Here is a 13,023-nt window from a genome sequence, read left to right on the forward strand (position 1 = left end):
AAAGAAAGAAAGAAAGAAAGAAAGAAAGAAAGAAAGAAAGAAAGAAAGAAAGAAAGAAAGAAAGAAAGAAAGAAAGAAAGAAAGAAAGAAAGGAAAAGAAGGAAGGAAGGAAAGAAAGGAAGGAAAGAAAGGAAGGAAGGAAAGAAAAATAATTTTTTCACCTAACTGCCTAACGTATTTCTGTAGTACATGCTTTGGATTCTGTGTTTCCTGCATTTTTATTTTTATTTCCTCCAGAATATAACTTTTAAAAAGATACTTCAATGAGAGTAAACATAAGCAATTCAAGCACGCTATGGTGGCAAGAGGCAAGACCGTGGTCTCAAATAAAACAAGTAATTCAGCTTTTGTTCTCCTAAAACTCAGTTTTCATTCTCTCTCCAGAGAATTCAGTTTTAATGCAGGATTGCTAATACTACATTAAATGACATGAGAAGTTAGCTTTACTAAGATTTTTCAAAGTTATTTTTTATTGTGGATAGTTTGTGAACATTTTATGTCAGTTTTATAACTTCAGAGTGCTATTTTTTGTCTTTTTGTTTTTTTTGTTTTTGGTTGTGGGCCTGAACTCTGGGCTTGGGTGCTGTCCCTCAGCTCAAGGCTGACGCTCTACCACTTAAGCCACAGTGCCACTTCTGGCTTTTTTCTGCTTATGTGGTGCTGAGGAATCAAATCCAGGGCCTCATGCATGCAAGGCAAGTAATCTACCACTGAGACACCTTCCCAGCCCTCACAGTGCATGTTTATGATATTCATTTTTTAAATTACTGTGTATCAGCAAACAAACAAACAAAAAAAAAAACCTGTAGTTGTCTTTGACTGATGAGTAGAGGTTTTGTTTTGTTTTTAAACTTGGACATTTAATTCTTTTGTTGTTGTTGCTGGTCCTAAGGCCTGAACTCTGGGCCTTTGTGCTGTCCCATTCCCTGAGCACCTTTGCACTCTACTGCTTGAGCCACTGGGCCACTTCTGGCTTTTCTGTGATTGATTGATATATTGATTGATTGATTGATTGATTTTGTCAGTCGTGGGGCCTGAACTCTGGGCCTGGGCACTGTCCCTCAGCTCTTCAGCTGAAGGCTAGTACTCTACCACTTGAGCCTCAGCGCCACTTCCAGCTTTTTCTGCTTATGTGGTGCTGAGGAAGAGGCAAGCACTCTACCACTGAGCCACCTTCCCAGCCCATGTAGAGGTTTTTAAAATTTCCCCAAATTTGCCAGTCTTTATATTTTCAATCTTTTTTCTCTTACATTATCAGTGTTGAGCACCATGAAACTTGGGCAAATCAATACACAAACACTGATCTGGGTCCAGAAAATAGTATATGAACTGCAAGGAGTTTGCTCAGAATCCATTCCTACATAAGGATAGTTACCATAATTGAATGGAAGTACCTGTGGATCACATGCTCAAGTAAATATTTCTTGACTCACTATTCACTGATGAGCCATTAAGAAACACTCAAAGTCTATCACCTGATATTGGAAAGTGAAAGACTTTGAATATATGTTCTGCATGGTAAATATGAACAAAACTATTGTTACCTGGAAAAATTAAAAAGATGATGGGAGACACGTTAGATCAAGAATCAGAAAAAAACTTACCTAATATGTAGTAGAAACTGAGGACTTTGGAAAGTTTCTGTTTCTAATACCTACAAATGATGAAAAGTTGGTTACTTAAAATATATTTCCCCTTTAAGTAAATCAAGCATGACTAGACTACTAGTTTGTCTCATATCCTTACAAAAAGTACTGTTATTTTCATTTTAAGTTATAAAAACAGGAGTTCACGTTGCTTATTGGTTTATTCAAGGCTACATGAGTGAAAAGAACACAAGTACCTTTTAGATCCAGAACATTACTACTCTAATCCATGTGCTTTTACCAGCACACTATCCCCCACGGGTTTCCTGAAGATCATTATAAAATGACCAAGAAGGTAAATTGTATTGCTGTTTTATTATCAAAGGTAGTCATTTTATAGTGGTTGGTATTCATCTAGGTTATCCATTTTGGTCTAATCAGAAAATGTTCAACAAAATTAATAAAATTGGATCGAAGGTGGGCACTAATATCTCATACCTTTAAATCATAGTTATTCAGGAGGCTTAAAGATCTAAGGATCACAGTTCAGGGCCAGCCTGTACAGGAAGATCTCTGAGACTCTTATTGCCAATTAACCACTAAAAGAGAGAAAGAGAGAGAGAGAGAGAGAAAGAGAAAGAGAGAGAGAGAAAGAAAGAAAGAACAAAAGAAAGAAAGAAAGAAAAAAAGAGATAAAGAAAGAAAGAAGCCAGAAATGGAGGTGTGGCTCAAGTGTTAAGAGTGCCAGCCTTGAGCACAAAAGCTGAGGTATAGTGTCTAGGCCCTTAATTTGAGCCCCAGGTCTGCCACAAGAAGAAAATTAAAGTGTATCAATGAAGGATAAAATTAGAAAAGATCCTAAGGAAAATAACTTTGTGCTTTAAAAGAATACATTGTATTTTATGAGAAAGGCATACCAAAAGGTTGACACGATTATATTTGGGTGAACATGTTTGGTATTTTATCAATTTTAGACTATTTAAATTTGAACAAATGCTAATGTCATGGTCTATTTAAATTTAATATACCATATTCGGGGTCATGAAGAGTTAGCTTTCATCCTCTACATGAAGGGATTAATCCACTCAAGATTGCAGTGAGAATTCTTCTCTTGGGAGAAGGGGAGGTATGGGTTTTCTATGTTTCCCAGGTTGGTTTTGAATTTATTAGACCAAATTTGCATTTTGTTCAGGTTCTTAAATGCTAGTCTATGCCTCCATAGCCAGCCAGAGTTGTCAGCATATGTTGCCATGTCATGGTAATGTTTTCATGGTGATATTTCTTCTTGTAGCTTCTTGCTTCTACATGAATTTTCTCAAGAGGAAAAAAAGAAAGCCTAATTTCTGAAACTGGTATAGATTTCCAGTACTTAGGGTTCAAGTGATGATTTTTCTTACATGTTCTTTCTTATTTAATGTCAGAGAAGGAAAGGGAGGAAAGGAAAACTGAAAGTTGAGAGAGATGTCAGACCAAGATAAATTGTAGCAAGACTGGCTTGTCTAGACTTACCAGGTTCAGAAGGCAAGTTGAAAAGAGTTTTTTTTTCAAAATCTCCCTCTTGACCTATGTTTATATATTTTTCATATTGACTAGTTACCTTTGTGTTCATGTAGGGAACTCCATTCATTTCATAGCTATGGGATGCTAACCAAACGAAAAACAAAATTAGTCGTAACTATTCTCCAGTTGGCATTGGGAATGAAAAATGCTTCCTATTCAATGGGCCCTCTGCTCAATGTAAAACCTGTTTAACAAGGTTTCTATTTCTGCCTCTTGCATTGTGGTGTTGCAATAGTGCATGGGGAGAGGTCATTATGCATGAGAACTTAAAAAGAAAAAGAAAATGTTGAGGAATGAAGGAAAGTCTTTAGGGACTTGGGTGCTGTCCAAATTGGCAATCTCCAGGCTGTTGTCCTGAATTATTGTTTCAGCTGGACTTTCTTTCAAAGAGGTGTAAGGCTTCAACTCTTCTGATGAAAATGCTTGGCGATTTCTTCTTGTTTTCTTTTTTTTTGGGGGGGGGGGTCCAGTTGTGGGGCCTGAACTCTGGGCCTGGGCGCTGTCCCTCAGCTCTTCAGCTCAAGGCTAGTGCTCTACCACTTGAGCCACAGCGCCACTTCCGGCTTTTTTCTTTTTGCTTATGTGGTGCTGAGGAATCGAACCCAGGGCCTCATTCATGCAAGGCAAGCGCTCTACCACTGAGCCACCTTCCCAGCCCCTTCTTTTCTACATTCAGACATATTTAATTTCCTTTGTATTTGAAATTGCCCCTCAAAGTGTAATAAATATCCTTGATTCAGGTTTCCAATTATTGTACCTTCCCTACCCTCTCAGTTCAAAAGCTATCTGAGCTATTATCATCAGTGTTATTGCTTCATAGACAAAGTCATAAAACTAAAGTCCCAGAGTTAACTGGGTCCTTACATCACAGCCAGAATATGTCTCTCTCTCTCTCTCTCTCTCTCTCTCTCTATATATATATATATATATATATGTGTAGTAGAAAGACCCCTACTAAGGCAGGCAAGCCCACCTAGTCGTCCAGAGTGACAAAGCTCACCACAACAAAGTTGTTAACAAAGAAGCAACTTTATTGAGAAGGTTCCTATACTGACTGGTCAGGGCCATAGCACAGGCTCAGGAGCTGATATTGTGACCCTGAGCTGCCAACATACTTTGGTTTTTAAAGACAATATCCATGAGGTCACCCCCATTCACGACAGGTGACCAATGGGATTGTAACACAAAGGATTGTACAGTCATACCAGACCACACACAGGTGCCAATGAGGTTTCAGTTTGTTTGGAATGGCTGTTTAAACCAGCCTATCACCTTGGTTTAAAATGGCACACAAATTTAGTGGGTAAGGCAGGGTCTACCTTTTGATGGGCAAAAGGCCAGAGTTTACCATAAGCAGGAGCGAAAGGTGGGGTTTACCATAAGCACGTGGTGTCACCAGTTTGAGCCAGATTATAACCTATCTATTTTATTGGTCAGTCTTTAACTCAACAATCAAGGGTGGGTTAGGTTGTGAAGGGGAGGAAGACCAGACGCATTTTTTTCATTCTGGGAACTAGGCCCCTGGAGTCTAAAATCCCTAAAACAAAGGGAAAGCTCAAAATGGATCCACTGATTTAAATCAAATGATTAATATCAGTTACATTTATTGAAATCCTTGGTGTATGGAGACTTTCTTAGATTACTGTTTCCTCTTAAAACTCAGTGGGGCACTAATTTCCAGCTTAACCTTGTTCTCACCCTCCTAAAACTTCCTACTGTCAAGAATGGCATTAAATTCTGGCGAGATTGAGGGAGGAAGATAACGAGTTTCAAGTCAGTCTAGGCTGCATAACAAGAACCAGTCTAAAGATGGTGTGTGTGTGTGTGTGTGTGTGTGTGTGTGTGGGAGAGAGAGAGAGAGAGAGAGAGAGAGAGAGAGAGGAGAGAAGGGAAGGGAAGGGAAGGGAAGAGAGACATTAAATTCATGTACTCCTAAGAGAAAAATGTGATTGTATTAAAATATTGACATTTTGTCCTCTAATGCCCATTTCTAACATCTGGAAATGATTTTTACTCTGGAGGGTAGGGTGAGCAATATGTGAGCTAGTGGGTCAAATCTTGAACTGGATTATGGACAATGAAGAGCTTTATTTCAGTGGATATTGTTAGAATGTTAATGTATTTAGATAAACTGGATCATTTTCTAGTTGAGGATGGGTCCCAGTCCCCTGCATTCTCTGCCTATTTACCTATTAAAGGGAACATGAGAGGTCACCGAATTTGGGTGTTTCTACTTCTATCCATTTTGCTCAGATGTCAGAATGAGTAAACGTCCTTTCTCCATTTGGAGAAACAGCTCAGCCAAGAAACAATGTGGGTCTTTTATTGCTCACCCTTCCCTTTGGTTGTATAATTGCCCTAAAACTGACAGTAGAATGTCAGAAAGCTTGCTGCTCCTTTTTCTGCTAAACCATGGAAGGTCAGAGCCTTCTAGAGCTAAGCACACAAGTATAAATTACTGAGAAGAAGTAAAAGAAAAACACAAGCCAGGGGAAGACCACTATACTGTTACAAAGATCAAGATCAATCCAAATGGTGTCTTTAACAATGTGATATTTTAAAAAATTCATTGCTTAATTGGGGGGCTTACAGTGACCAAGTGAAGCCTAGTGAAGTGTTTCTGGGCTCAGTCTTCAGCACTGCAAAAACCATGCACACACACACACACACACACACACACACACACACGTGTGTGTGAAAGAAAACAGGCAAGCTTTCTAAAAGAATACAATCTAATCATTTTATTTCTTTCCTCCCTCCCTCCCTCCCTCCCTTTCTTCCTACCTTCCTCTCTCTCCCTCCCTCCCTCTCTCTTTCCCTCCCTCCCTTTCTCTCTCCCTCCCTCTCTTTCTCTCTCTCTTTTTCCCTCTCTGCCTCTCCCTCTCTCTCTCTTTCTTTCTCTCTTTCGTTCTTTCCTTCCTTCCTTCCTTTTTTCTTTCTTTCTTTCTTTCTTTCTTTCCTTCTTTCCGTCTTTCCTTCTTTCTTTGTTTCGCCAGTCCTGAGACTTGAATTCAGGGCCTCTGTGATTTCCCTGAGCTTCTTTTCCTCAAGGTTAGCACTCTCCCATTTGAGCCACAGTGCTACTTCCAGCTTTTCCTGTTTATGTGGTGCTGAGGGTTTGATTAAACCCAGGGCTTCATGCATACCAGGCAATCACTCTACCATTAAGCTACATTCCCAGCCCCAATCTAATCACCTTTGAAAAATGATGAACTTGTATAACCAGTACTTTTGTTAGAATATAGAACATTCTCCTCACTTTAAAAGCATCCTGTGCCATATGGCATAATCCCACCCCAGAAGCAACCACTGTTTTAATTTCAAGGTTAGCCATTTTACTGTTAATTTTGAATGAAATAAATTATCATAGTAACTTGAGGATAAAGACGGGAGGAGAAAAATGGGGGCAAACAAAGGAAGGGGTAACATTGGCCAAGAGGCATTGTACTTAACCTGACCTATGGAACTGTAAGCTGTTTGTACAACTATATTATATATATATATATATGCATTATATATATATGTATGTTTTATATATATATATATATATATATATATATGATTAGTAGGACTTGCTAAATGGCCATTTTCTTCTTTGCTCTGGGTTCAGCACACTGATAATTACTTTGCATGCCTTCTCTCTTTTTTTTTTATTGTGAAAATACCATACAGAGGGGTTACAATTACATGGGCAAGGTAATGAGTGCATTTCTTATCAAGCATTGTTGCCTCCTCCTTTGTTTCCCCTTCCCATCATTTCCCCCCCTCTGCCAAAGCTTGAAAGTTCATTTTTTGTCATAACGTCTTGTACATCTCTAAACAGTGTGTTTTTTTCCTTCCCCTCCACAAATTATACCAACATCAAATACAGTGAAAACAGGGATTATACCATGGGGGAGGGACATACAAAGCAACAAAGAAATCATCTTATAAATATATTAGAAACAATCACAAGAAAGAAAAAAACATTTGAGTCTTTATCTTGGTGTTCATTTCACCTAACATCAACTTATCTGACCATTTCTGCTTGTCTCAGACATATACTAGTAATTGCAAATAAGGGAAACCATGGGACCTATGTTTCTTTGGGCCTGGTTTACTTCACTTAATATAATGTTTTCCAAGTTTTTCCATTTCCTAACATATGGGGCAATGCCATTATTTCTAATGAAGGCATAGAATTCCATTGAGTATATATACCACATTTTCTTGATCCATTCATCTACTGAGGGGTATCTGGGTTGGTTCCATATCTTAGCTATGGTAAATAATGCTGCAATAAACAGTTGTGCTGGGAGCTTTAGTATGGTCTTGTTTGTGATCATTTGGGTAAATGCCCAAAAGTTGGATTGCTAGGTCATAGGGGAGCTCTATGTGGAGTTTTTTGAGGAACCTCCATACTAATTTCCAAAGTGGTTGAACAAGTTCACACTCCCACCAACAATGCAGTAAGGTTCCCTTCTGTCCACATCCCCTCCAGCATCTGTTGTTTATTAGAGTTCTGGATTATAGCCATTCTAACTGGAATGAGGTGGTATCTCAATGTTGTTTTGATTTGCATTTCTTTTATGGCTAGGGAAGTCGAGCATTTCTTCATTTGTCTATTGGCCATCCTTCTTTCCTCTTAGAGAAGTTTCTCTTTAAGTCTTTAGCCCACTTATTTATTGGGCAGTTGTTTCTTTGAGGATTTGTTGTTGGGGGATTTAATTTTTTGAGTTCCAAGTATTCTTTAGATATGAGCCTTAGTGCATTGTATGACTAGTGAAGATCTTCTCCCAATCCATGGGCTTTCTATTGATCTTGCTAGCTATTTCCTTTGTTATGCAGGAGCTCTGCAATTTCATACAATCCCATTTGTCCAACCTTTCTTTGAGTTGTTGTGTTTCTGCGTCTCTTTTAAGAAAATTTCGGCCTGTGCCAAGGAGACCTAAGGTTTCTCCTGTTCCATCCTGTAATATTTTCAGAGTGTCTGCTTTGACCCTGAGGTCTTTGATCCATTTGGAGTTGATTCTGGTACTGGGTGATATATTAGGATCAAACTTTAGTTTTTACAAGTGATTAACCAATTTTGCCAGCACCATTTAGTGAAGGGGCTGTCTTTCTTCCATTCTATTTTTTTTAGCTCCCTTATCAAAAATTAGATGGCTATAGGTTTGTAGGTTTATTTCTGGGTTTCAATTCTATTCCATTGGTCTTGAGGTCTGTTCTTGTGCCAGTACCAAGCTGTTTTGATTACTATGGCTTTGCATGCCTTCTTTCTAATGAATTGTAAAATGTGAGAGTAGAATTCATCTAAGAATTTAAATACTGGAGCCATGAAGTAAATGAATATATCACTAGCTATGAAAAAAAAACTTTTAACATAAATGTTCATTCTTGAAATTTAAAGAAAATCCCTACTTTCTGATCTATGGTTCAATATACCTTTATTATTTCCAAGTTGCAATCTTGGGCTTGCTAAATCCATTTTTTGAGAGATGCTCTTGTTCAATTATGCACTGATAAAATAAATCAAGAGGAAAGTAGATCACACATTTAGACTTTAAGCTTTGGTTGAAATTAATGATAGTTAGCTCAAGTATTTTGTGTCATGCTCCCTATTAAAACATTACTTTCTTAATTTGTAATCACTGTGTTATGGTGGCTTGCTTAAAACCTGTGCTTTAGTTTTCCTTCGTTTTTCCCTTTATAATATATTCTTTCTCTGTATCTTCACCTTAGCCTCCTAATTCCTTCTTAAATTCTGATTTTCCTGCCTGGCTAGTGGTACTAATGACTGTGGTTACTATTGTAAAAGCAGATTCCATGTTTGGAGAACCTCAGTTATCTTTCTGTCAAGGGAGTTTGCCTATCCTGCTTATGTTAGTATCTCTGCTCTTTAAGAACTTCACAGAAAAATCTATTCCTATTTGTATGTGGTATTTGTAGTAGATGAGATTGAATTGGTGCAGAGTAACAAACAGGAGTTTCATTCTGGCTCTTCCTTTTATTGACATTTCATAAGGTGTTATGACAGTCAGCACCATTGTTTCCCAAATCTGAGTGGCCACTATACCTACCACATCTCCTTGGAAGTCTTAGCGAACTTAGAACATATGTAAGAAGCATTTTGTAAAATTTAAAGATAAGATGAGCTAACTAGGGACATTGACATATTTTTTGTCCTAATCCTAGTTTTGATTTTTAACTATAGAGAAAAACAAGACAGAAAACACCACAGAATTAACTTCTCTCTTGTCTTTCATTTTCATTCATGTCACCAAAAATGAATTCATGTCATGGGGAAGGTCTTATCTCTATTATTAATTCATTGAGTACTGTTTTATAAAACAAATAAAATTACATTCCCCCTTTTTTATTGTAATGCTTCCTTCATTATATAACTCTTACAAGAGATGACTGTCTTCCTCCAAAGATAAGAAGATCCCTGGGTTTATAATACTTTGACCAAAATAAGAAAACAGGCAGGAGACAGATGCATGCATGAGAAACATCATAAGATTTTAGGATATATGTTTGACCCAGAGTTAGGTCCACATAACAGACTAAGGTGACATCCACTTACTAGAAGAGAACAAATACCTGTTTATATAGACAAGCCAGATTATAATTAGATTATATCTTAATTTTTTTCCATGAGTTCTCCTTCTAATCAATGTGAAGGCCATAAATGCATCCTTCTAGGACCGTGTTCTTTTCCTTCCACCAAGACAGCTTTGTTGTTTTCCTGTTTCTCCCACATGACCTCTCTTGTAAGTCCTGGAAAGTAGAATCTTGTCTCTGATATCATTCCTGAAAGAGACTTTGTGACTTAATTTTGAGTAGGCAAATATATATATATATATATATATATATAAACAGAAAATAATATTTAGCTCACTAATATTGATTTTCTCTCATAACAATATTTTGATGCCACACTTTAACATGGATCTTATGCTCAATTTTAGAGCAATTAATTACCTCCATCTATTATAAAAACATACCAGACTAATGATAAGAAGTAATATGACATGGCTTAGATAGCAGTGATTATTTAAATAGTAAATTATTATTATATTTATAGCCACAGTCTTCTTGGAGTTTTGGAAAAGGAGAAGAAGTATACTGACCTACACTTGGGATCTTATTGAATGGGAAGAAGAGGAGGTAAGATGTTATGAAAAATGTGTACGAATTACCCAGGGGCCTAATATCCAAACCAGAAACATATATACTATTCGTTATTTCTCTTGATGTTCTGTCATATCAAGATTTCTTATTTCATGGAGATGATAAAACTCATTGTTGATGATTATAAACCACTTCTATGATGTTTTCTTAAATAAAATAATAGAAAATTGTGCTAATTTAAATATAGCTTAGAGTTTATTAGAAAGATAATTGTTTTTGTTTTTTATGATTTCTTCTTTGTGAAGACAGCCTAATAGCAAAATACTTTTTGGAGTTTTGAGGTAATATGAGGGGAATATTTTAAATATATGGCTTTGATATTTAGATAACTTTATTTTCTGTATCAGGAAACACTTCGTCCCCAGTTTGAAGCCAAATATTACAAGATGGAGATAATAAATCCTATCACAGGAAAACCTGAGCCTCATCAGCCATCATCAGACAAAATCAGTCGTCTTCTTGTGTCTGTGTCAGGAATATTCTTCATGGTAAAGGATAGCCCTCAGTATCAGATGTTGTGGGAATTCAGATGTAGAAAAACTTCAGATGATAGCAACTCATTTATTAATGTTGTGGATGTTAAAGAAACCCTAGACTTTTCAACCTTGGTAATACATTTAATTAAGCAAAATAGAAGTCTCAATAAATCAGAAAGAATTTATAAAGGAAATGTGAGGGTCTCTAACAGAAATCAACTAAGATAAGAAGAAAATACTTATGAGCTGTCCTTATAAATGAGATAACATGTTAACATCAAGCAATCCATTAGAAAGAGGAAATTGGGTAGATTTGGATTTTAGTATGATGGCTTTGCTGTCACATTAAAACAAATGTTTTTTTTTTTCAAATTTGTATGAGGAGTACTTCAAAGTAGCTAATTAAAATGTGTGTCGCCTCCCTGAGTTACTTTTTAGTTTAAATCTGTATTATTTTTCCTTTTTCTGATGTGTATGACAGAACTAATGCTTGAATTCAGAGCTTAGGCACTGACATTTAGCTTTTTTGCTCAAAGCTGGTGCTCTATCACTTGAATCATAGCTCTACTTCTGGCTTTTGGGTAGTTAATTGGAGATGAGAGTCTCAGTGATTTTCCTACTTGTGGCTGGCTTCAAACTATACTCCTCAGGTCTCAGCCTTCAGCATAGCCAGAATTACAGGCATAAGCTACTGGTCCTATTTTTTAACTTACTTCCCTAGGAAAGAAAATGTAATCTCACAGCGCTTTCATAGAAAGATATACACTTTCATGACTTGGAACAGTGTTTTTGATCAATAGTTTGGCTTTGGAATCGTTAGTGTGCAAAATGCAAGCATCATCTCTGGCCTCTCACACTGCAGATTTCCTTGGTGATCACAGCAGTGTTCGCAGTGGTGGTTTATCGCCTGGTAGTCATGGAACAATTCGCTTCCTTCAAGTGGAGCTTCATCAAGCAACACTGGCAGTTTGCAACTTCTGGTGCTGCTGTCTGTATCAATTTCATCATTATTATGTTGCTGAATCTTGTAAGTATTTATGGTGTTGTTTTTCATTATGTAAAATACAAGTGGGCAGGGAAAAGATAGTTTACATTTACAGTGAAGCCATAATAAGACAACAATATTTCTGGCAAAAATAATTCACTCTGCCAGAAAATATTATAACTGAACTTCTATGTTTTCTACTCTTCAAAATTTGGTATATCTTTGTAACACTGTCTATATTTATTGTATCTTAGATTTGACCATATTGTCCAGGTCCCACAACTTAAAGCAATAAATTATTCATTTCCTGTCAAAAATGTGGACATGAGAGCAATAATTTTCTTTATTCTTTCTAAAATTTTTTGGCCATGTCTGCATTGAGTAGCATTTATTTTTGCAGTTTTCCTTTGCATGTCATACATTACCCATTCATAATTTATTTATTTATTTATTCTGGTCGTGGGGCTTGAACCCTGCACCTGGGTGCTGTCCCTCAGTTCTTCAGCTCAAGTCTAGGGCTCTATCACTTGAGCCACAGTACCACTGCTGGTTTTCTGAGTGGTTTATTGGAGATAAGAGTCTCACGGTCTTTCATGCCCCGGCTGGCTTTGAACTGAGATCCTCAGATCTCAGCCTTGTGAGTAGCTAGGATTATAGGCGTGAGCCACCAGCACCCGGCTCATAAATATTTAAATGCTCAGAATTGTCTTTGGAGGAAAAAAGTGAATCAAATATACAGTTTTTTATTCTGTTTTTTCTCACACAAAATATAAGATTTTATATAATTAAATATAAGATAATTTACAATTTTTAATTGGTGCATTTAGAAATCATATCAGTATGTTTTTCAATAGTTTCACTCAATATATTCAGCATATTACCTCCTTTTTAAATTATATTATTATTATCCTTACTTTGAATTACAAAAGAAAAACTTTGCTATTATTTTTAAAAAGTATTGACATTTAAAAATATTTAAAATATTATAGGTAGTCATCATCGTGGTCCACAAGGACACAATCATCTTTCCTGACATAAATTTAAATGTACTCATTGGAGGTCATCAAGCTTAAGGCATTTCTGCCTGTTTATTATCCTTCTTACTCAGAGTCAATTATTACAGCTTTCAAACTTGCACCTTTCATTCCTTTGTTTATGTGATAATTTATTCCAAAGACCTATAGGTCTTGAAACCATCTTGAATGAATTAATGAACTGTCCTAAGATTTCTTTTTTTTTTTTT

At 36.6% G+C, this 13,023-nt stretch overlaps 1 protein-coding gene across 2 annotated transcripts in view; it reads left to right on the forward strand.

Annotated features, from left to right (window-relative positions):
- The window catches only part of Ano3 (anoctamin 3), a 221,679-nt gene that overhangs the window by 179,365 nt on the left and 29,291 nt on the right, over positions 1 to 13,023 (forward strand). For both annotated transcript variants that reach the window (XM_013019567.1, XM_013019568.1), the window contains 3 exons: positions 10,213 to 10,295; positions 10,667 to 10,807; positions 11,658 to 11,822. In XM_013019567.1, the coding sequence (XP_012875021.1) occupies positions 10,213 to 10,295; positions 10,667 to 10,807; positions 11,658 to 11,822 (389 nt within the window). The remainder of the gene's footprint in view (positions 1 to 10,212; positions 10,296 to 10,666; positions 10,808 to 11,657; positions 11,823 to 13,023) is intronic.

The sequence above is a fragment of the Dipodomys ordii genome, unplaced genomic scaffold (assembly GCF_000151885.1).
Source record: "Dipodomys ordii isolate 6190 unplaced genomic scaffold, Dord_2.0 Scaffold46, whole genome shotgun sequence".
NCBI classification, from domain to species: Eukaryota; Metazoa; Chordata; class Mammalia; order Rodentia; family Heteromyidae; genus Dipodomys; species Dipodomys ordii.